At 35.5% G+C, this 25596-nt stretch overlaps 3 protein-coding genes across 3 annotated transcripts; 1 reads left to right on the top strand and 2 right to left on the bottom strand.

The window, feature by feature from the left end:
- Positions 1-2215: 2215 nt before the first annotated feature.
- Positions 2216-10945, bottom strand: LOC113775086 (delta-1-pyrroline-5-carboxylate synthase-like). The gene is made up of 20 exons (XM_027319823.1): positions 10889-10945; positions 9590-9661; positions 9160-9263; positions 8359-8461; positions 8041-8202; positions 6930-7207; positions 6567-6717; positions 6271-6435; positions 6050-6127; positions 5494-5583; positions 4921-5007; positions 4736-4822; positions 4571-4667; positions 4388-4491; positions 4163-4238; positions 3265-3415; positions 3098-3166; positions 2891-2957; positions 2741-2811; positions 2216-2558 (listed from the first exon to the last, which is right to left on the bottom strand). Exons 1-20 carry the CDS (start codon positions 10937-10939, stop codon positions 2480-2482), a joined length of 2142 nt encoding a protein of 713 aa, XP_027175624.1. The 5' UTR covers positions 10940-10945; the 3' UTR covers positions 2216-2479.
- Positions 10946-12992: 2047 nt separating this feature from the next.
- Positions 12993-18001, bottom strand: LOC113776439 (uracil phosphoribosyltransferase-like). Its single transcript, XM_027321601.1, has 12 exons — positions 17708-18001; positions 17503-17595; positions 17200-17278; positions 16825-16883; positions 16491-16568; positions 16210-16291; positions 15855-15903; positions 15605-15666; positions 13766-13833; positions 13583-13638; positions 13451-13498; positions 12993-13354 (listed from the first exon to the last, which is right to left on the bottom strand). Exons 1-12 carry the CDS (start codon positions 17897-17899, stop codon positions 13303-13305), a joined length of 918 nt encoding a protein of 305 aa, XP_027177402.1. The 5' UTR covers positions 17900-18001; the 3' UTR covers positions 12993-13302.
- Positions 18002-20386: 2385 nt separating this feature from the next.
- On the top strand, positions 20387-22831 carry LOC113775951 (putative receptor protein kinase ZmPK1). The gene has a single exon (XM_027321011.1). It carries the CDS (start codon positions 20390-20392, stop codon positions 22730-22732), a length of 2343 nt encoding a protein of 780 aa, XP_027176812.1. The 5' UTR covers positions 20387-20389; the 3' UTR covers positions 22733-22831.
- Positions 22832-25596: the final 2765 nt, after the last annotated feature.

The raw sequence follows: 25596 nt of genomic DNA, 5'->3' as shown, positions 1-25596 counted from the left end.
TAAGCATTTTGGCACATTCTTGTCAACTGCATCGGGCTTGCTGTTTTTTTTTTTTCCCTTTAAGACAGCAGACTTGCAAGTCTATACACATCTTGTTCCTTTACTAATTGGTTTTAGGATTGTGAAGATTACTGTTCAACTGCATGTTAATGTACATATACATATTTTTTTCCATTGTTATTTTTTGGATGGAGAGATTCTATTAGCAACTCGTGTTTTTAAGCATTTACTAGTCCCTAAAATATCTAGCAAAATATGCAGGCAAATTTTTAATTGCTTTCATAAGTTGCTCAATTATTAATTAAAATTTGTCAATTAGATCATTCATGGGTCCAATTTTCTTTCTTCTTCGTCTTTTTTTTTTTCCCTTTTTTGGCCCTTGACATGAAGGTTTATCACAAGACAAGATTGATATTCAACCACAATAATTGTGTTAAAAGTGCAAAGTGAGGTTATTTAATAATGAATAAAAGGAACCCAAAAGTCACAAATCTCAAATGAATTGGATAGTGATATTTGAACTAATTGGTTGAGAATTGTATCTCTCTTATCAAGTTTCAATTTAATTAAGGCGTGATTGGATCTTATTTAATATTGGTATAACATTTTTTCATGCTATATTCAACTAGGACCAAAATTATTTGTGTGTGAAAATGTGTTTATGTGTGTGAAAAAAATTTTTTGTATGCAAAAATATATTTGAGAGAATTTATGTATCAAAATCTATTAATTAATATATTTGGTCATATTTGGGTCTTGGGTTTGAGATGACCCAATGTGACCCAACCCAAAATTAACCCGATTTAAAGTTGGACGGGTTGGGTATAATCCATTTAAGTAAAAACCCAATATCAACCCGCCCAAAACCCGTCCAACCCGCCCAATTGCCAGGTATACTAGGAGGATATGTAAAGCTAAAGTCGGATTGGAAATGCAACAACAAATGCTCTTCTTTCCTGAGAATAGCTCTTTATTAACTTGTTTTGCTATAAGCTGACCTACCATTGTGTTTAATGGAGCAAGATTTTACATTGACCTGTTTACTTTCGACTTTTATGAAATGATATCAATTTATTCTCTGTCCCAGAAAAAAATTGCTAAATCGGCTCAACATTCTGTTGATCCATATTTATTTTTTAAAAGCATTCTCAAAAATAGCTAATCATCTTTTCGTTCACCTTTTATTTCAAAACAAAAGATACTTTATAAATTATATAAGGATCAGTTAGGGATAGGCATTTGTAAGTAAAGGTTGGGTTGATGGTATATGAATAGGCCCTACCTAAATATTTTGCATTTGTGTCGGAAACAAACTCAATAAAGCATCGTCTGCATATTTTGCTTGATCTCCAAGGCAAAAGCCTTGCCCCTTGGAGGGATAAAAACCTTCGCATGTAAAACCCTATACGCTATAGAAAAGACTTGAATCTTTTCTTCTCCTCCTCCTCCTCAGAAAAGCAAGAGACAAAAGGAAAATGGCATTCTCATCAATGGTTTCGAAAGCAACTCCATCTGTTGTTCCTATTGCGTTCCGGGCTAATGAAATGCCATTCAAGCTCAGAGCTAGCTGGTTCTCCCCACAAAAGAGAGCTAGCGGTTGACCGGACATCTGGGGGGTTAACTTACCAGTACCCATAGCCAAAGCCTTGAGTATTGCTAATTTTCTTATGCTACGAAGGTTGCCATCTTTGCCAAAGACAAAGTTGAAGGATTTCTTTGTACAAGAATTCAACTTGTTTAAAGATCTTCTTAAAGCAAATAATTTGGAACATTCCGGGGTTGTTGCGGAGGAGACACAATTTGAAAATTGAATGCCCAGGTTTTCTAGCCAACTTGTGTTAGTAGCAAAAATTTTTGGATTTTTGATCCTCTTCTTTCAAGCATTAATGGAGGAATTCATATCAAGCATCTAAACAACTAACTATTCTTGCAGAAAATATCGTACTCCAGAAATATGGAGTAGAAAATTTAGAATAATAATTTAAAAAAAATACATAACATCTATTGATCTCATCCAGAAACATAGAGCAGAAAATTTAGAATAAAATGTGAGTACAACTGCGAAGTTTTACTTTAGTAATTCTTTAGCTCACTCTACAGTTCTAAATAGTGTTTAAATAGAACTCCGTTAGGCGGATATGGAATCGAACCTTTGTTTTTTGCAAGAATGGAGGCTCGATCTACCCACACATACGTGAGATGACCCGAGTAGCCTTGGAGGACTTTGAGATTTGTCTAAATAGAACATGTACAAGAAAGAAACATGAAACCAACCTAAATAATGCTCTGAAAAATGCTCTTGCTCTCCAATATTCTCTAAATAATGCTCTGAAAGTAAATTTCTCAGAAACATGAAACCAAACTAAAAGTATATCACTTTCTGCCACTATACTTCATCCTTGACCGCGGTAAGAGGACTACAACAAATCTCGATGGATTTCAAGCATCATTTCCACGAAATGTTCAGATTCTGACTTGTTTAGTCAAGGGCTAGCTTCTTGTGGGTGTAATCAACCCCTTTGTCACCCTTCACAACTTGTCCGGTACCTCTAAGCACCCTGAATATGCAACAAAATCATGAGATTAAGAACCATAATATAAAATGAAAAAAAATCAGTATATGCCTTCATTTCACAATGTTCCAAAAGGATTAAAATCGAGAATTTTGATTTTATAGTTTCTCAGCCATAGACAAACATAAAAGAACTAGATGCCATTTTCATGGGAAGCTAGTACAAACCATCTTGTTGTTAGCAGTCCTTCAACTCCTACTGGACCTCGAGCATGTATCTTGCTGGTACTTATGCCAACCTTAATCCAACAAGAAAAAATGAATAAATTCAAACCTGTCGAAACTCAAATAATATCCATGAATAGTCCAAGTCCATACCTCGGCCCCTAGTCCAAAACGCGCCCCATCGCAGAAGCGTGTGCTTGCATTAAGGAAAACTGCAGCACTGAAGGAAGCAACAACCCGTAATGTCAGTTTAAAAAGTCTCAATCCCAAAATGGTACCATTTTTAGACTACTTAATTTGCTCAGAAAATATTACAAGCCAATGTAGAATATTACATAACGAAAAATACCACTTATCTACCTATCAACTTGATGTAAGAAATATTCAGCAACTTCTTGATCCTCCGTAACAATACATTCAGTATGGCCACTGCTAGGAAAAGAAGAAACAGGGGAAAGAAAAAAAAATCAGTGATAGCTCAGTATTACACAACCTTGCATTTTTTAGGCCAAAAGTGACAAACATGCCTTCCATGCTTATGAATGTGATCAATGGCATCTTGCACATCATCCACAACTTCTATTGTGCAAGCCTTAGAGTTGTACTCATGGTGAAACGAGTCTGCGAATGCAATGTTGAACAGAGAACTTGCTCTCGGTCCACCATATAAACTAACTCCTGCAATCATAAATGTACCACAGTGAAACTTACTCTTTTTTTTTTCCCCCTTATCATTTGTCTTTCATTCACATTTTATAGAAAAACACTAAAATCTACCCTTTTCATTTAAAAATGATGCATCATTCCTCAAAATTAACACCATTACAAATAGAAATGCACGTTATCATCTCAAAACTAGAAGAAACTTTTGTGGACAGATCTATGTAATGATTTCTAACTAGTGCAGCTTTCTAAAAAATGGCAGAACAGCACCAACAATCACCAACTTATACTCAGAAAAGTTACTTAAATATGGTTTATTTATTCAATACGACCAAACACAAATCTCGCAAAGATGGCGGAAGAGAATCAATAGTTGCCACATGAGGTTTCTGCCACAAAGTTAGAAACCTTTAAAAAAAATGTACTTGGCTGTTTTCCAGCTTTCTCTTTTTTCTTGGTTTCCTTTTGCTTCACTTTTATGAGTTAGAGTTGATAAAAACAAAGTCAGAGTTTGCTAAAATCTGGAAGAAGTTTCAATTGGCCAATCTTCCACCTAAAGTGAAGATGCTTTCTAATGAGTTTTTGTGCATAGCGAGTGAAGATGCTTTCTAATGACGTTTTGTGCATAGCGGATTTTAGTTTCAATTGTGTAACAAGCACAAGACCAACCATTGTGGTTATGGTACAAAATCCAGGATAATGGACAAAAAACCTAGTTGGATTTAAAATTGTTGGTGAAACTTCACTGAGATTAACTAGTACCTTCGTGTTTCAATTCTACAAGAAGTTCCTGAAACCCAGTACTAGTTGTCAGATCTTGGTGCACAAGAAGTGTTTCCTACAAAGAAAGCAGCATAGGATGCATTAGCAAAATATTACAGCATAAAAACAACGAAGGTAATTTTTAAGTAAGCTCTATTATATCTAAGAATGTTCAATGAATAACATAATGGCCTCAGTGGACAGAAGATCGGAGATTCAGTTTACCATAGCATTACAGGCAGCAGGATAATCCAGCTTTGCATCCACAACAATATGCCTTGCCATGTCCATATTAGCTGACTTGTCTACGTAAACATGACAAATTCCATCTGACAGCAACCATATATTCAGTGGAATATCCAGTTGTATTCTATTTCTTTACTAAATTCATTAGTTTTTTCCCCCTACCAGCATGACCCAGAACTGGAATTTTTGTAGTATTCTTGATTTGTGAAACCAGATAATTGCTGCCTCTAGGTATGACAAGATCTATCACATCATCAAGCTGTCATAGATTAAATATGTTAGAACAGATATCTAATGGAAAGATCAACAAGCATTCTCCATTCTCACCTTGAGAAGGTCAGGTATCTCCTCTCTTGAAGTCACAATCCCAATAAGTTTTTTACCAACAGTATCTGGGATGACTGATGTAATTATCTGCAGAGGTTAATCGAAAGCTTATCAAGAAATCAACTCAACAAAATGACAATGCAGCTGAACATTAAGTCCATAAATGGCCAGATTATAACTCAGACCTTGTGAAGGATAGCATTTGAGCGATTAGCCTCTTTGCCTCCTTTCAACAAGAGTCCATTTCCACTTCGAATTGCTAATGCAGCAATCTGCACACACAATTTGACAAATAATCAATTCATGGAAGAATATGGTAAATAAAATAACCAAGTAAATGAAACTCAGCTGATGACTCTAAACAGTTGTCAGTGGATCTGTATCAAGCAATTTGATTGCAGCTCACAAGAACAGTGAATGATGAAAGAATTCAGCTTAGATAGAGGGGAATGAAGAGACCAGAGCCGTACAAATCCAGATAGTGATGAGTTTGCGACACAAGCAACCTATTAAATCCATGTATGACACAATTACAGCAGCCACTCGGGCATGGCTCATTGACTGTCCAATTTATCCATTGTTGGTTTTAACAAATTGTTCCTCTAAAATTGCCTAATACAAGCTCTACACCACCTCTATTGTTTCCACAAGCCATATACATGTAACATTATGCTTTAGATACTTATCATTTCTCCAAAAGAAAAGATTCAGAATGAAAAATAAGCTAAAGGATCCTGTAAAAGATGTATGTGAATTACCTGAACGAGTGCATCAGGTCGAGATTCAAAAACAATCAACAGGACACCCAAAGGACATGATGTCTTCTCTAAAACAAGTCCATCTGCAAGCTGCATGAAGTGCAGTCAGCCTACTTTAAATGCAACTAAATGCAATTTCATAGGTGCTACAAAAGAAGAGATGTATAACAAAATTAAAGCATGATCAAGCAGCAAAAATCCAGAATCTATGTTCTGACAAAATCGCATATCCAGCATATACGAGGGCTCAAATCAACTTTCTTGTGCTTTTTTCCCCCCATTTTGTGTGATTTCTGCAACATTTCTTTAGCATTCAGTTTAGCCCATTTGTCTTTCTCTGACATTGCAAGCTCAATATTTGGAAGAGATAAATAAGATTTGAATCACGTGACACTGAAAATTTCAGCTAGAAATTAGATTAACACTAATTAAAAGCTTAAGGTTACCAAAATATCTCATGGTTCCTACATATTTTCCATGCAATGATAAGCATGTAATTCAATTCTTGATTAAAAAGCAACAAAATCTCAATTACAGGAATATTAATGCAACTCACCTCAGTTCTCGACAATATTTGACCGATGGGTTCTTTCATATCTGCAATTGTACGAATTGATTTTGCAAGGGCTGCGATCTGGAAAGTGGTTGAGTAGAAAGAAAGAGATGGTTTCTATCATAGGATTCTTGTAAAAAGAACAGTTGTTGAATTGATCACATACAACAGAAGGACAAAAATGAAAATGGAAACTATCTTGTGGAAAATCAAGCAGTACTTGCCTTCCCAGGCTTCAAAAGTAAACGAGAAACTAGTGAGTCATCATATCCAGCTTTGCGTGCTGCAGAAACATCAGCATCATTCTCAGCCTTAATTGCACTTTCCTTCTCCTCTAGTGCAGTAGCAATATCCAACAATATTTTCCTCCTTTCATGTGAAGGAATGCTCTGCAGACAAATAACTTGTTAGAGATTACTGTATCCTTAAAAGAGATCTTTTTTCTAATAAACATTGAGTTAAACTCATTGAACAGCGAAGCAATTATTTATTGAAGAAAGCGGAAAAGGTATCTGTTTACCTGAAGTTTTCTGGAACACTCTCGAGCTGCGAGTGCCATCTCACGTGCACCAACATCAGTGAGTGTAATCCACAAATGTGAATCTTTGTGAAAGAGAGTACCAATTCGTTGTCCATGCAGCACCTTTGTGATATTATCTGCAGCAAAACCACTTCCAGGTACACAGACAAAAGAAGGATCAGCATAAATCTTATGGCTGATAATACATCATCAGAAGATTAGACTGATGAATGATTGTTAAAAGAAGCGGATAATTTGTCAGATCTCATTATCCCAAAAAAACTACCAGGGGATTAGATATTTTTCCTGACATATTTAGTTTTTGAGATAATAAGTTTGCTGAAATGATGCAATCTGAGTTACCTGGTTATAATAACAGGAGTACCAGAATCTGCCGCATGAACTGCAGCCTTTACTTTAGCATGCATTCCTCCTCTCCCAACCCGGGATTTATCTCCAAAAGTTATTAGGCCTTCGTGTTTTTCTTTAATATATGTATTGATTAGCTTTGAATGTGGATCACTTGGTGGGCCACTGTAAAGGCCCTCTACATCACTTAACAAAACAAGAAGGTCAGCCTTGAGCTCAAGTGCCAATAGAGCTGCCAAGCTATCATTGTCCCAGAATATGCCAGAAGAATCCTGCAAAAGAAAGGTCTAATATCATTATAAGACAATTCCGCTCAAATCAGACCAAAACCTTTGTTTTTTTAGGCCTGAGGTGGGGTCAAAGAGATTTAAACACATGAAATGCTAACTGTTAACCACTTTGGAAAAGCATTAGCAGATCAGAATAAGCTGCTACCATGAATTAAACTAAGCTAAACCTTCATATTCTTGCATTGTGTGTTTGGCATTGCACTGCCAGGTCCAATCACAAAAAAATAATGAGATAGTTGATACTCTTTCTTTACTTCAAAAGTCACAACTACAAGTTGATATGATATGACTCTGATTCTAGACTATCAACATACACAACAATAAGGCAGCTATTTTGAGAAATCTTGATGAGCCATAACCTCCAAAAAATTGCAAAGATTATGTGTATTATTAGATTCATTATTTTGCGAGGCGAACTTTCTAGGCAAATGATATTCTTTCCAAATAAAGCTCCCAACTGATGTTTTTTCTAAACATACCATGATAAACTCTTCCACTATGATTAACTAATAAAAGAATGACTTGTTGATAGTAAGCATTCTATGTACCATGATGGAACGTTCAATTATACTAGGAAGATGCAATGTATAAAAGATGCTCAAACTTTATTCCTCTTTTCTCAGATAAATAAGTGAAATTAATTATTTTCAGTGTGTTTGATTGGGGAACAAGATCTATGTGCAGTAAAGAAATAATCACATCATGTAATAATATAAATACATCTTCTATGCAGCTTTTATTGATCTTGCACTATAATGCAACACAACATTGTTAAGAAAATTAAGAGAATCAGATGAATAAGATAAGTCAAATACCTCATATGGGGCTCGTCGAGTACTGATAGCGTCATTTTCATTAAAGATAGGTATACTCCTTAAAGATAGCAATGTATCCACTGTTTCAGAAAGTTGCATTCTGAAATCCGGACTCTTGAAATCATTATCAGTAACTAGAAGTTGGGAAGATGTCACATCTAGCTGTAACAGATGAAAAGAAAATGGAAGGTAATTTACCATATTAGCACAAAAATGAAGAGATGTAGGAGATCACATGAAGTGTATAAATTCTGAAGTGCTAAAAAATTGCTGCCCATGTTAATACACCCCAACGATCTCAACAACAAGAAATACTACCTGGCTGAATAGGTTGTCATATAAAGCCATAAGACCATTCTGCCCAACAGCTGCACAAGCCTTTCCATCAATTTCAACTTGTGGCTTTTGTAGGTCGGCAAAACTGCAAAATACAACAGAAAATTTCCAATTTAACATGTTTCTACACGGATTAGAAACACGATACATGTGTTATTTAACACAAAAACTTGCGAATAGCAAACTTCATAGCACCGTTCAGATTGCAGTGGATTGGATTGAGAAAGTAGGAGGGAAAGGAGAGGAGAGTATAAGAGATATTTGTGAGTTTTTCTTTGGAAGGTTTTCATAAGGGAGAAGAAATGTGGGATTCAAGTTGTAATATTAGTTTTGTTTCCATCCAAGTCTGCATGGAAACTTGTTTTTAATTAACTTGCATGCTGCAATCAACCTACACTAAAATCAAATAAAAGACAAATGATTGTAGGTTAACAGAATTGTACTGGCATAAGTTGTGCATGTTTTTGTATCCAAATTGGTATATACACGCACAAAAACAGACAAGGTGTGAAAATTCTTTTTCTTAAGAATCCCAGCAAGTGTGATCATGGTTAGGTTATTCCTAGAAAGAAGTGGTATTAGCATCAAGACGTTATTTTAAATTCTGCTGTTGAATTCATGGAAAGGGGTTGAACGACTAAGAAGAACTAGATCAATTAAAGGATTAAACGTTTGTGTTTATTTTCTGAGAAAAATATAATTAAATAAGACCAAGAGAGATAAAAACAGTTATGCAAACGTGCAAAGTAAGTGTTCTGTTACTTCAAAAGGCAATTGCCTGACCTGCTGTTGACCAATCTCCTGTATTTAAGCCTCTGCCTTCCTGCTCCAACCGCCCCTGATGTCACTAGAATTATTTCATAGCCTTGAGAATTGAGTTCTTCAAGCTGCAGCATTTTGTTTGTGCAGAAAACGACAACTATTAGAATGTATGGCTAAGCTCAGAAGCCAAACATGGAATCAAAGAAGATAATGTCTCCTAAAGCCCCAGTTTAGAAAAGCAATCATTGATTGTGATTAAGGAGCCTTAACTCCAAAAAACATTTAATTCAAGTACAGCTTTAGTTGTGAACTTTTAAGCCATTGATCAGATAAGTGCTGAATTATACTTAACTATTTCATAGCTGTTTGAAACATTTTGTAATGAAATGTGAAATTCACTCTCTACCCGAATTGGCATCTATGCATTGAGTGTAGGAAAAATCAGAAATACCTGCTCAAAAATAGCTCCAACTCTGCCAACTGCTAATCTTCCATCATCGCGTGTAACTACTGCAGTACCTACCTGCGGGGATGTACAGCGACTAATGAATTAAAGAGCACAAACTCTCATAGTAGTACTATCTTTAGTAGTTCAGATTCAGTCATATTAATGCAACAAATTAAATTTGAACCAAAAATTAGTTAGCGGGAAAACCAAAATTAATTGGACATAAATGAAAGAAAATCTTATGCTACCAAAGATTAGTTAACTGGTAAACCAAGGTTAATTGGACATAAATGAAAGAAACTCTAATGAAAAAGTAAGATTAGAACAAAAAATATGCCCCGTTCATTAGTTTGAGACGATTAGAAATGGTTTAAAAATTTTTCAGGACTGCTTCGTAATGGACTGGATTTGAGAGTCAGATTCAAGAACTGTTACTGAGTTGGAAATATAGGGCTTAGATTTGTACAAGACCGGTTGAAAAAGATGAATACTCATAAAAAGAACTCCCCGTCTTCTGCCAAAAAAACAGATGCAACTCCTTTCGCGTATTATATCTCATGCATGTTCCTATTTATTTACAAATATTCTGTTCATTCTTCCCTTCTTTCATTTCCCCCCCTTTCCTTCTGGGAACAAGACTACAATTATAGATGACGGCCAAACAAATCAAAAGCGAGAAAATAAAATATGGGACACTGAATCTTACCTTGTTGAATAAAACTAAAAGTTACAGAGAACAAAATAAAAGTTTCGCAAAATGTAAAAGAGGGATAAATCTGTTTTCTAAATTGTGCTGTTTGTTTGTGATAGTGACATTTAGCATTGGAGTTTAATACACCAGAACACGTTGGTAACATGATTAACCTGCGTTAGATACGCGTGATAATTGATAAGATATTCCCTTAATCTAGGTTAAATACTGCGATTAACAAATAGCGGCAATTAGTAGCCGTAATGGCAAACAAATTTTATTTCCCAACAAATCTACAAAACGATAAAAAAAAAAAAATTTAAAGCTAAACTGTGCGAACGCCTTTAATACTCGATTCATCACTCCTATAAAAATAGTTTATCGAACGACAAGAGAAATACTAAATAAAAGGGAGAAGAAATAATCCGCGTTGTTGAACAACAACATGCAATACTGCATGACACCGACTTCGCGACGCATATCATAATGAAAGACCTACTTAATAATACTTAGGCTTTGCATGCAGCTTAGATCAATGTAGAAAGACATATGTATAGCCATGGAGATAAGAAACCGACGAACGAGAGACAGAGATCAATGAAAATAATGACCTTGAAGACGACGCGCTTGACATGCTTGACGAACTTTCTGGTAGGATCCATTGCTCCAAAGAGATGCTGTCTTCTTGTTTTGTTGTTTTGCGAGTAGGTCTGTCAAAGATCCACAGATCGGGATATTATTCTTTGTGTTTTATTTGTGTGTGTGTCTTCCGAGTAGCTTGCCACCCAAAAGAAAGGGAACGATTCAGGAGATCAGTATTTATGTGTCCTCCTGAGTTCTGATTCTAAGCCAAGCACGGAGGAAGCATTTAAATACTAGTTCAAATACCTTAAACCCGTTTCTGCGGCCCAGCAATTTTAGTCTCTCATTCTCTATCTCTTCATTTTTTTTCTTTTTTTACCGACGTTATCGTTAGCAATCGTTTACTGTTACCTTTCAGTGTTCAACCCCGTCAAAATGAGAATTATTACCGGTTTACCTGAATTTAGGAATGCAATTTGGTTGGGAAGGAAAATGTGATTTACTAATAGGCCAAATTACACTTTACTTCCCTGTGATTTAGTATTTTTGTACATAACCTCCCTATGATTTCAAAAACTATACATAACTCCCTCATGATTTGGATTAAAGTTTCAAAGTGATAGAAATAGTCATTCGTAACGGAACTTTTAAAAATGTCAAAATTATCCTAATAAATACATAACACACTAACCTCATATGATTTTATATTTTACCATATGATCCCCTTATGATTTAATAATAATTTACTATATAACTCCCTCATAATTTTTAAAATTTACACATAACCCCCCTTGATTAATAAATAATTTTCAACTTTACATCAGGATATTTTTGATATTTTAGGTGACTATGTTACGAATGATCATTTTTGTCACTTTGACACTTTAATCCAAATCATGAGGGGGTTATATATAACTTTTGAAACAATAGGGAGTTATGTAAAAAAATACTAAACCATAGAGGGGTAAAGAGTAATTTGCCCTTACTAATAAAGTGGGAGTGCAAATAAAATTTATTATCAATGTTCTATCCAGGGTAAAAAAAAAAAAACAAAGTACATTGTTGTGAAAAAGATTAATACCATTACTATCAACCACCATCTTAATTCGCAAGGACAGGATTTTCACATCCACATCCACTGTCTATACCACTGGAAAATCTTCTATTTCCAATGCATTATTGTTTTCTAAACTGTGCTTTACCGTGACGGGAAGGCTGTCAATTGGTGGCCCTACTACACCTTCTTTTATTTTGCAAATCATTTTTTGCAAAATATATTAAGGGGATGAAGTGCAATCCATATTTATAGGAATGCCATTAACAATGCTCTAATAATAGGTATGCTAGATTCAAATTATTCTAGCTTAGATGTAAGGCAGCCAAGCACTCCCCTTTATATTTTCCATTATTGTGGTAGGAACACAAACTCAGTGAGGAAAAATAAATGGATCAATCTACCATCAGTTACTAATGACCCGCAAATTAGGACGGCTCTTCAAAACTCCCAGTCATAATCCTCATGCAATATCATAGTTTTACTATAAAAAAAAAAAAAGGAAGCAATAAAGGCGTGAGGGTGCATTTAAATGTTGAACTATGTTTAGGATTCGGTACCGCAGAAAAAGCCAGAGTTTGAAGCAAGCAAGTCCAACGCCTAGCCGATAAAACGAGCGCCAGCATATAAATGTTTGCTAGCCCACCGCCTGCTCGAGGAGAGTAGTAGTGTGGTAGCATGCCCGTGACCTTTGCAGGTCTGGGATTATATACTCGACTGAAGAAGCCTGCTCAAATGACTTAGAGGCGGTGACTTCAACAAACGCATGACTCGTCTTAATTACATCGGTGGTTGGTTTTTTGGACGAACTATTACCATCGACCATGTCCCTTTTCAGTTTCTTTGTTTTATTGGGATGTTGAAGGATACCATCATAACTCATCCCTCAACTGGTATAAAACTTTTGGGGTTAGGAACAATACAATTTTTATTATAAGGAAAATATTGGTTCAAAAAATTGATAGTCAAAATCATTTACTGCAATAGTTTGATGCTTGAAGAATTCCAACGTGTACGACATACGCTCAAGAAAAGATGTTTTTCTTCCCAGTCATTTAAAGCAGTGTGGATCAAAACCCTAGACAACAAATCCGGAATTATGATACTATAATTTTACGCTGTGGATGAGTCTTTTAAAACTTAGAAGGGGCTACAATAAAACTGAACATGCTATCGATACAGCAGGAGTCCCATTTCGACATTCCGAAAATCGGTTTACCTCTTCGAGTCCATGGCCCTGACAGCCTGTTCAAGGAATGATTTTCAACATCGGATCCAAGTATCCATTCAATCAACTCCTAAAGGAAACTCACTACATCTCCACAAGTGTTCAAAGCTGGAACATGCAACTAGAACCAAACTGCACCAGAGACTATTGTATCTCTCAGTTCATGTGCCAAAGCTACGGTCCCCTGCATCTCCAAGTCCAGGAATTATAAACCTGAAAAAGCTCAAACAATGTGACCGTAAACAAAGAGGTCACTGCTTGCGATGCTTCTTAAGCTAAAATCGAACTACAGTTCTCTAAAGTAATTACCCTTTATCATTTAAAGCGGGGTCAATATTTCCAGCATATACATGAAGCCTGAGAAACAGCAAAAGTCAGCAACCTGACAAATGACAGCAGTTACATTGCCTATTAACCAACCTTATCAAGACATGTCATTACCCAGGAAATTTCTCGCTGAGTTTCTGAAGTGCAGGAGGAGCAGCAACTGCAGCTACCTGAAAGGCATAATGTACCACATTGACCATGAAAATCTGCTGCAAGTTTGGATGAGGATGCATGGCTAAGCAAACAAAGAATCTTCCAATTCGACAACCCATGAAGAGTGCTTCTTCATCTGCTTACCACTTTAATTTGCTTATTGTCAACACCACGTTCCTTTATCAAGTTAAGAGCTGCAACTATTGTGCCACCTGTAATTTTTACACAGGCGGTTAGTGGAGAAGCCTGTACTCTAAATGCATAGGCCAGGAGATTATACTGACAACTAGAATTAGTGCAACAGAAGTATAAGGCAAATGATAGTTATCTATCTCCATGTGCAAAGGATTGTGAACTGGCAATGAAACTAACAAAGAACATTGTGTATGCTAGCATGGACGTCCACAGCAGTTCTGGATTAATTATTGTTTGGACTGAGAATCGACAGTCACATTCTTTAAGAAGCAGGAGAGGAACAGTATTAAAAGCACCATGTCATGTGTTCCGCCTAGAAATTCTTTAACCTTAGATGAAGATACATGCACTTAATATTAACCTAGGCAAAACTTGACACCATGACAAGAATATTTCACTTCTCAAACAGAACATTTTATGAAATACACTCATGTTAACCACAGCATATCAAGACCTGAATACCACGTAGGGATAAGTTCAACACCTTTTTAACTCCAGAATAAAGTAGCAATAGCCATCCTGGAGCAGCTAGGCGACAAAGAAAAATAAAAGACTATGGATGTCAAAATTGAGGTTCTTAGGCACATCAAAAAAGAGCTTTTGCTTAGGCTTAACCATAGTTTTCTGAAAAAGCAAATAGGGATGGCAAACCTGATCAGACATTACATGTTGAAACAACCGCATTTAACGATGAAACACTATCCCCACTAGTAGTGAATTTTTTTCTCTCCCCCTTTAGGTAGCAGTTAATACACTTATGATTGCTACAATCAAACGATCAAGGAAATTCTAACGCATGACATGGTAAGCACACATAGTAAAGTTCAATCAACAATTTAAATAATTTTCAATAGAGCAGTGAGTGATCATAATTATCAAATTGTAAGTTACGTTTGAGGAAAACTAGGGAGAAAAAAGCTGTAGAGTCAGGAACCAAGCTGCCTTTCCCGCAATGAATCAAACTTTCTCTATTCATTGTTGAATGTACATCATAGACATAAATCGTGTTACATGAACCATCTCCGCGTGTATAGTTAGAAGAAGTTGTTTTTCCAATTATTCCTTCAAAACCCCCAATCTCCCCCCCCCCCCCCAAAACCCAAAAAAATGGAACTAATAAAAGACACCAATATAAGCACGAGGTAGAAATTATTGACACCTGGACATGGCCAATGAAACCAGTTATATCATCTAATGCAGTACAACAATGACAATGTTCATGATGAACGACTTAGGTTCCATATAGATTTGACAAATCTGTCATGCACAGCTCCCGGGTTTAATAACTAAAAGGATATTTGATGCACTGGTATGACAACTGTGCTTCAAAAAATCGAGAAAAAACCATTCATGAACTTCAGGGCCTTAATCAATAGGTTTCATATAGAGGATGACACAAAGTAACCAACAAACTGAATTTCGTAAGAGTTAAGAGAGTTAAAAGACTGTTCTGCAATCCAAATTATAGTCTTCCCACAAATCTATCCAATCGAAACAATCTAATCTAAAGACTGTTCTGCAATCCAAATTATAGTCTTCCGATAAATCTATCCAATCCAAACAATCTAATCTTAGTTTTGAAGGCTCAAACCTCAAAAAGTGGACAGTAAGCAAATATATAGAGCTGTTTGTCCCACAATGAAACTCAAAGGTCCAACATTTTCTCAAGAGTGTTTATTTTGGAAATCAGAATATTCAAACATAGGATCTCTGACAAATATTTGAGAACCAAATTGATTTTGTTGAGCCAGATACTAAGCATTTGAATCAAACCAAAATCATAAGTACCTGTTGCAAGCATAGGATCTACGACAAATACTCGAGAACCTTCGGGAAATCTGTCAGGCAACCTGGCAAAATGGAAATCAACTTTGTCAGGACTTGCACCACCAGCACAGTGGCAATTATACAAGTAAAGAATCCAGAAAATCCAAACTGAAAAGCAAGATACCATTAATGCATTAGTGCCAGCCGTAAGAGACAAAAATTAAAAAGATGAAGAAAAAATCCCCAAGATTTTTTGTTATGGAATCCTTACTTGTTTAAGTATACAGTTGGCTGAAGCGTTTCTTCGTTTCTGCTAATCCCTTAGTTTGCAAATGAAAGTAAGACTGATTAAACAACAATAAAGCTCAAGTTCCATAACAATGTAAAGATCAACTAAAAGTCAAAACTTTGAAAAAGGACATTTTGTAACTCCTAAATGGTCATTTACAAAAACCAATAGACAAGTGATATTTATTAACAAAGTTCACTGTCAGAACACTTCAAAAATCTAAATGCACTAAAAAATTTTTGAGCAAATTTGTCTATGACCAAATATAAACAAAAAGTCAGTCAGAACACTGTATGTGATGAGCTAGACACTGAACAGTTTGGATGCCAGTCCTTACCCAGATGATATGTTTTGCTTGCCGGCAAAATTGATGATGCATGTTCAGCTAGGGCAAGGCCAGCCCTCAAGATGGGAACAACCTGCAAGAGAGATGAAGGGAGAAAGGTCAAACAAAAAAAATTAACATGTTGAGTTTCCAATTGTAACAAATGAGGCAGAATGCTACTATAAAAATTTTCTGAGGATTTGTCTTGATAACATGACTGTTCAAATAGATGACAAGATATATCCTAGCAAAGAAAGAGAATGATGCAGAAGCTAGGAAACTAATGTACTAACCGCTACAGGTTCCCTGGGGTCTATAAATTCAACAGTTGCAACACCTAGTGGTGACTGTATCTCCCCGGAAATCGTTGGCTGGCAGTGGTTAGACAACAGAACTGTAAGTCATCATACCAGAAGAATGAAAAAGAGAACTCTCAGATCAGCTACAAGATATTGAAGAAACAGATTAAATTCATATAAACAGCTCTCCCAGCTACCACAGGTGGTCCTCTTGAGATGTAACTTAAGCATCAAACCTTCCGAACTATAAATACCATAAACATTACTGCATTCAGAAGTATTTTCGCAACAAAAAGCAAGAGACAACGTGTGAATATTAGCTGCTGACCAGCCAGTCCCTTGAAGCTTCATACATGAGCAACCTCCCCAACTCAGCCATGGCACTCTCTACACGAACAAAATCAGAGTAAAACTAGTAAGCATTACTTTGACATGGTGAACCCAATTAAATCTTGTAAGTGAACACTCAAAAGGTCAGTGAATGTGACCAGCTATGTTAGTGGGCACACCAGCACATCAGCACAGTACGTGAAGTCAATCAATCTTGAAATATGGCTGCAATGACATTAGTACTGCCGGCTCACAGGTAAACAGGATTAATGCAGCACCTCCATTGTAATTGAAATAGAACAACACATATCCATGGAAATGGAAATATATTACAAACCAGCAGACAGAAAAAAGAATCCAGAAGTGAGCTTACTAAAGATTGGAGTTGGTGTATCCTCATTCCGCAGAACTGAAACCCAATGTTTTATCAGTGGATGGGGCGGAACAAAAACCTATATCAAATTACTCAAAAGATCGTCGAAATCATCATCAGTAAGCACAACATCAATTAAGACCTCTCTAGATATCAATAAAAGACAAACAATCAAGATACTACTAGTATTACCAGTATTTCTTTTTTAACCACATTTAAACTCTATCGGCAATGCAATCAATGTAGCACTCGAAAGACGTCCGGGAAAAAAATGCAGATTTAATGAATGAATAAAATACAAACCAGCATCCTGTCTTGAGAGATGGGTTTCTGCTCCGGCGTCGTTTGGCAGTCCATTGTTAAAGCCCTCCGCCGTCGTCTGCTTAAGGGAAAAACCTGCTAGCATTCAGGAATAAATGAAGGGGTTTTAAATTATATAAGAAGAGGTTTACGAAGAAAGAAGAAAAGAGGTGAGCAAGCATCAGTAAATGAGATCCTCTCATCATACCGTAATCGTAGCGCTAATAATACTTTGATTTTTTAAATGGTAAAGCGAAAGAGAAGAGGAGTGTAAAGATTTGGGTGAGAGGAGGTGTAGCTGATGATACGGTTGAAAGGAGGAGAAGGAGGAGAAGGGGGAGGCACAGGGCGGGCAGCGGAGGAGCGGGGAAAAGTAGTAGTTATAAATGGGAACGGCCATTCGGGGAAGCCAAGCTATGGTATACTGAGGAGTAGTAGGGTGATTAGAGATACGGAGTGTGGCGGGCTCGTGGGGGTGATGAGCAGCTTTTTCGGGGCTGCCCCGAGATACTTGGATGATACTGTGGGGGCGCCTCCATCCCATCTCCGCTTTATTCGTGCTTCGGCCCTTTCTCTTACTGTTACACTAGTGTAAATATTCGTGCTACGCACGGTGCTGACATTATTGAAAAAATGAAAATAAAAGAATGAATTAAAAAAAGTTAAAAATTTGTACCAACATAATTAAAATATAATATCTGTCTAACAATAGTTTGAAATATGATAGAATGTATATATTATTCAAAAATTACCTATTTTCGGAAGATAGATCTTGAAAAAATAATAAAAATTTATATTAGAAAATGAATGATATATGAATAAAAATGAATGTAATTAAATGTTGTTAAAATAAAATACTTACAAATATTATGCATTCGATTTGATAATCTTGCATGAAGGTGCGATAGGGGGGGAAAATCCGATCCGATCCGATTTTTCTTAGCGGGCAGATACGGATCGGATACCCGTAAAAATGGATACGGATAAGGATCAGTAAAATAAAAAATCGCGGGTACCCGACCCGCATGGTATATTATATAAATATTAAAAAAATAAGGGTTCATCATATAATTTTTATAATTTTTAATTCTAAGTATAAATAAAGTGGTTCACAACCTCATATTCTAATCTCATATGATCCGCCTCTCCTCATCTTGTCTTAAAAAAACAAATATTCTTGGTGAAACCTGAACTAGAATGAACAAAACAAAGAAAAATTAGTGAAACTCTATCATAAAAATTGTTCATCCTTTTCATCATTTTTCATTTTTATTCTACTTCCATCGATCTTTCTTGCAAATTTTTCATCAATTCAATCAAAAATTTGTGTTTGGAGCTCCAATTTTCTATTAGCTAGATAATTAAAATATTTGTGTCTTTCATTTATTTATTTATTTATTGCAATTGTGTCTCTTAAATCTGTCTCCTTTATTTTAGTGCAAGAAATTTATTTTTCTTTTTCATCACCTTTAATGCAATAAGGTCTATTCCAAAGATGTAAGAAAGTTGGTGAAAATTTTTCAAGATTATTTTGATTATACTTCAAAAATTATTAACTCTATTCAATTCTTTTCCGGACTTGATTCCACAATCGACTCATTTTGGATGCAGTCTTGTACCATAACATCCTTAAATAAGTTGAAAAAGTTGTCAAATACTTATTATTCTTGTATTTGTTATGTTATAAAAGGATGAAATGCGTGAGAATGGTGATGTACTCAAAATTATCATAAAATTTCATTTTATCTATTAGATATTATAATTATAATATGTACTAAATTTATGAGATCGGTTTGATTATTTGATGAAATATGTGAGAATGATGACGTATGGATTTTGATTATAATATCTCTACCAATGTTAATTAGAAAGCATTTTTTATTGAAAAATATGTTGATATTAAGTGAAAAATAATTTTTATTGGAAATTTTTTTTAGGGGCGGGTACCATATGACCCGCTCATTTTTTCGGATACCCGAATAGCGGGTACCCGAAAATATTAGGAGCGGGTTAGGATCGCAAAATGATTGATCCGATATTTTAGGGTCGGGTCAGCCAAAACGTATTAGGAGCGGGTACCCAATCCGTGCCCACCCCTAAGGTGCGAACACCCTTCACACCGATCAACTTTTAGTATGAAAGCTAAAATTGGTGATTTAATTAATTCTGTTGAATATTGTGGAATGCGTTCTATAAATGAAAATGCACGATCTTTGCATGAATTGATTCGTTGGTTGAACAACCTATCACCATTGTACTGAGAATTAAGTAAGTGCGAAAAAGAGAAAAAGTGACTTTTATTTCTTCTTGTTTTTAATTTTTTTTTTAATTTCATTCATTTGATATGTGAATTATGTATAAATAGAGGATTGATATAGTCTTTTTACAATTAGTAGAGGAGGTAAGTGATTTTTTAAAACTTTAGGGATGACAAGTGATATTAGAAGAAACCTCAAGATAGATTTCTGATATTATCCCAAATACTAATCCAGTACTTTCCGTTTTTAGATGGGAAAATTTATCAGCATGGCCTCAAAGTCTCAAGATCGGGTTCAAATTAGGTTCGCTTTCCAAATCTCCATTTTCAACAAGCATACACACGCAGACGCTGAAGCGTCAAACACATGCAAAGAAGGAACGTTGACCGAGGAATAATACGAACATTATCCTGCGGCCCACAAGACCGCGTCATAAATTTGTCGATTTTCTTCCACAATTAAGTAGTAAGTACATGACATGATCTCCACGCTGAAGTCAACCACCAGATTTCTTGAAATTTTTATAGTGTCTGCTATATATTGGTTGTGATCTGGGCACGAATTTTTTGAAATCTAAAATGAGGAATCAGCTGACTTCCTCATCGTTGCATTCTTTATGCTTTCTTCTTAGTATGTCTCTGTTCTTCCATTCTACAGCTTCAGAAGTGGGGAGTTACTTGGCAAGAGGTGCAACTCTCTCTGTGCAAGATGAGAAGGGATTCATCAGATCCCCAGATAAGTCATTCACTTGTGGGTTTCTCGGAGATGGAAGCAACGCTTATTGGTTTGCAATCTGGTTCACCAATTCAAGAGACAAAACAGTGGTTTGGATGGCTAACAGAGACAGGCCCGTTAATGGGCGCGGCTCAAAGCTGTCCCTCAGGCGAAATGGAGCCATGGTCTTGACAGATATCGATGGCATAGTTGTATGGCAAACCAACCCCGCCTCGACTGATGTGTCTAGAGCAGAGCTTCTTGATTCCGGCAACCTTGTTCTCAAAAACTTCAATGGTGATATGCTCTGGCAGAGCTTTGATTATCCTACCGATACTCTATTGCCTACTCAAAAATTCACCACGAATAAAAGGTTGGTGTCTCCCTTGAGAAAAGGAAGCTATGAATCTGGTTACTTCAATTTGTATTTCGACAGCGACAACGCTTTGAGATTGATTTATGACGGGCCTGAGATATCGAGTATATATTGGCCTAACCCCGATTTTAATGTATACGTGAATGGACGAACAAACTGGAACAGCACAAGAATTGCTGCTTTGGATGATATAGGCAGGTTTACGTCAAGCGATCAATTGCAATTCAATGTCACTGATGCGGGTCCAGGGATCAAACGAAGGATGACAATTGATTACGATGGAAATCTCAGAGTCTACAGCTTGTTCAGTTCAACTGGATTGTGGGAGATATCCTGGCAAGCTCTTGCACAACCGTGTGCTGTTCGCGGGCTGTGCGGAAGAAATGGGATTTGTGTCTATTCCACCACGGGGATAGCCAAGTGCTCCTGTCCTCCTGGGTTTGTGGTTAGTGACCCCAGTGATTGGAATAAAGGCTGCAAGGCCAGATTCAACCTCAGTCGGTCCAATCCTCAGGCAGTGAAATTTGTGGCAATTCCAAACGCAGATTACTATGGTTTTGATCTCAATTACACCCAATCCATTACATTTGAAGCTTGCAGGAACATCTGCCTGGGGGATTCCAGTTGCCAAGCATTTGGCTACAGGATAACAGGATGGGGAAATTGTTATTTTAAAAGTGAACTTTTCAATGGCTATTTAACTCCGGATTTCCCTGGAACCATCTACATCAAATTGCCTCAAAGTTTACAAATATCAGAACCGGTAACTCTTCAAGGTTCCAGTCCCATTTGTGGTTCCTCTTCTATGTATGATGCAGTGGGGAGAAGAGTGAAATGGGTTTATCTGTACTCATTCTCTTCTGCACTCGGTGCAATCGAACTTCTCTTTGTTTCTCTGGGCTGGTTTTTCCTGTTCAGGAAAACGGGTGTTCCGGCTACAGTTGAGGCCGGATATCAGATGATAGCAAGTCAGTTTAGGAGATTTGGCTACGATGAACTCAATAAGGCAACCAAAAATTTCAAGGAAGAGCTTGGGAGAGGAGGCTCTGGATCCGTTTACAAAGGTGTCTTGGCAGATGGCAGGGAGGTGGGTGTAAAGAGGCTGGGAGATGTATTTCAGGCTGAACAAGAATTTTGGGCAGAAGTGAGCACCATAGGCAAAATCAATCACATGAATCTGGTAAGAATGTGGGGATATTGTTCAGAGAAGAGACGCAAACTTCTGGTGTACGAGTATGTAGAAAACTCGTCTCTTGACAAGCGTCTTTTTAGCACGAAGAATTTTCTCGGATGGGAACAGAGGTTTGCGGTGGCACTGGGGACGGCAAAAGGTCTGGCCTATCTTCACCACGAATGTCTAGAATGGGTCATCCACTGTGATGTAAAGCCAGAAAACATACTTCTTGATGGGGACCTTCAACCCAAGATTGCTGATTTTGGGCTGGCAAAGCTGTTTCAGAGAGGGGGAGGACCAGGCTCGGAGTTCTCAAGGATCAGAGGAACAAAAGGGTACATGGCTCCAGAATGGGCTCTGAATCAACCAATTACTGCAAAAGTGGACGTTTACAGCTACGGAGTTGTGATCCTGGAGATGGTTAAAGGGATTAGGCTCTCGAATTGGGCGACAGATGATGGTGATGAGCAAGAAGCGGAGCTGACCAAATGGGTGAGGATAATCAAGAGGAAAATTCAGCCAGGGGAGGAGTCCTGGATGGAGGATATCGTGGACACAAGAATGCAAGGGAAATACAGTAGGAAGCAAGTGGCAACGTTAATCGGGGTTGGTATTTCCTGCGTGGAGGAAGACAGGAAGAAGCGGCCCACAATGGCTTCGGTGGTTCAAACTCTACTAGAATGCGACGACTATACCACTCTGCCTCAGTAGTCCTGTAGCTTCAGCTTGGAATTGGATGCCCGGCATTTTTGTTCAACTGTAACTAGGAGGAATAAACCGTGCAAGGATGGAGATGTCCAGTTTAGTAAAATAATTTGTACGAATCCAAAATGGATCATTACTGAAATTTGTTTGTTTTTTATGGAATTTAGTTACAAATAAATCAAAATAAAATATTGAACCAAAATTAGAGCAAACTTTCATCTAAGTATGTAATCATGTAAAAATAGTAAGCGCTATTCTCGTTAAAGAATCACAACATTAGAAGATTTCATCCCGATTGCCATCTACACTTGCTATTTCAAGGTTAGGTTGCATTATGATTTAGTTACGAGATCCATTAATTTCTTAATGATGTAGCTATTTAAAACTTATAAGTATCATCAATGGTTAGATTTTGTTATCTTTTCATGCTCTCAGATCATTTTCAAAATTAGAAAAAAAAAAGAAATAAAAGAAGAGTGGACGAGGAGAGTTAAATAAGTTAATAAGGTTGTAAGCAGAAAAATGCAAAATAGTAAGAGCCAAAGTGAGCAAGAAAAAAAAATGAAACCGATTTTATATTATTGATAGAAACAAGATATTTCATCCCATCTCACCTTAAACAAAGGTATAACAACAGTAGTATAATCAAGGTTTCAATTCATATCAGCCTATACAATAAGTTTCCTCACTTACCAACCTACATATTGCATGCAACCAATCCTAAATCTCAATAACATTTACCAACATTTTTGTTCGACTGTAAAAAAGAAAACCCTAGGGCCTGTTTGGAACCTGAGTTTTTGGGAGTTTGTCTAAAACTTTACTGTAGTGCACTGTAGAAGTTTTTGTATGGTGAAAAACTTTTTTGTAGAAGTTTTTGAAATGTTACTGTAGACGTTTTTTGGATTATTTTTAGAGGTATTTTTAAAACATATTTTTGAGTATTTTATAATTTATAATTTATATATTTTTAAACATTTAAGCATTTATAATACATTTATAAATATTTAGAAATAAATATATTTATATATTTATATTAAAATATATAAATGTATTATATTATATATAATACGTAATATACATATATTTATAAATGTATAATTAATATAAATGTATAAATTATAAATGAATATTATATAAATGTATAAATTATAATTTATAAATGTATATGATGATTAGGTATAAATGCATTAATATAATTAATATAAATGTATACATGTATTAATATTATGTATAAATGTATAATTAATATTGTTTATAATTTATAATTTTTATTGTTTAAATATTTATATGCATTTATGCATTTATAATACATTTATAAATATTTATAAATAAATATATTTATATATTTATATAAATTTATAATATTATATATAATACATAATATACATATATTTATAAATGTATAAATGTATAATTAATATAAATGTATATATTATAAATGAATATTATATAAATGTATAAATTATAATTTATAAATATATATGATGATTATGTATAACAGTATTAATATAATTAATATAAATGTATAAATGTATTAATATTATGTATAAATGTATAATTTTTATTATTTAAATATTTATATATATTTATGCATTTATAATACATTTATAAATAAATATATTTATATAGGTATATAAAAATATATAAATGTATTGTATTATATATAATACATAATATAAATATATTTACAAATGTAATAATTGTATATTATTATAAATGAATATTATATAAATATATAAATAAATATATTATAAATATATAAATATATAATATTATGTATAAATGTATTAATATAATTAATATAAATGTATAAATGTATTAGTATTATGTATAAATGTATAATTAATATTGTGTGTTAATATTATGTATAAATGTATTATATTATACATAATACATAATATAATTGTATATAAATATACATAAATATATATACATAAATGTGTAATATATATAATATGTATTATATATATTAAATATATAATATATAATATTTATATAAATGTATAATTACATATTTATATTAATATTAATTTATATGGTATATAATATTTATATAAATATATAAAAATATATTTTAAATAAAATAAAATATTTATAATATGTTTAAATAAATATATAAATATATAATATATATAATAAATTTTTGAGGGTGAGGGACTCAGAAATTCAAAATTTTTTTTTGAGGTTACCGGCGGCGCCGGATTAAGTGACCGGCGCCGGGAGAGGTGGTGGAGGCGGTGTCTGGTGTGGTGGGTTGGGTGAGGGAGGAAGAAAAGTTTTTGAGAAATTTTTTGTGTATAGATTTTTGAAGTGTGTAGGTAAAAAACTTTGAAAAGTTTTTTGGGGTTCCTGTAGCAAAAGTTGTTAAAAAACTAGTAGCTAAAAAACTTGGTAAAAAACTATAGTGCCAAACAGGCCTCTAGTCAGCTCCGCACACGTGACACGACCGACGTTTTCTACTTGCGACGGCGCCCCCGCTCACATTAATTGTCCTTGTACCAAAATCTTACCGCCGCCTTCCCACTCATTAACTAAGCCGAATAACTGAATTAGTGAAGTAGAGGGCAAGAGGACCAGGCGGGCTCCCTAGACTACTCCTCTCACGAAAGGCCCAAACATCGCCATTAGCAACTGACAAAACCCCACCCCCCTCTCTCCGCGGGCAAAGAAACGACGTCGACTAGTTTCTTCTCGGAGTTACACACTTCCGCCAGTACTGCTAGTACTTGGCACTAGCACTACCATTTAGGGCCTCCCAGCCCACTCTTTTTTTTTTTTGTCGAACGGACCCCTTGTTTTCTTGCATAATACATTGCTAGTACTATTCTTCAAATTGGCCAGCGCAGCTTGATTCTTCACATTCAATA

The sequence above is a fragment of the Coffea eugenioides genome, chromosome 6 (assembly GCF_003713205.1).
Source record: "Coffea eugenioides isolate CCC68of chromosome 6, Ceug_1.0, whole genome shotgun sequence".
In the NCBI taxonomy this organism is placed as follows: Eukaryota; Viridiplantae; Streptophyta; class Magnoliopsida; order Gentianales; family Rubiaceae; genus Coffea; species Coffea eugenioides.
Note: the sequence above shows the minus strand (reverse complement) of the source record. Positions and strands in the feature narration are given on the sequence as shown.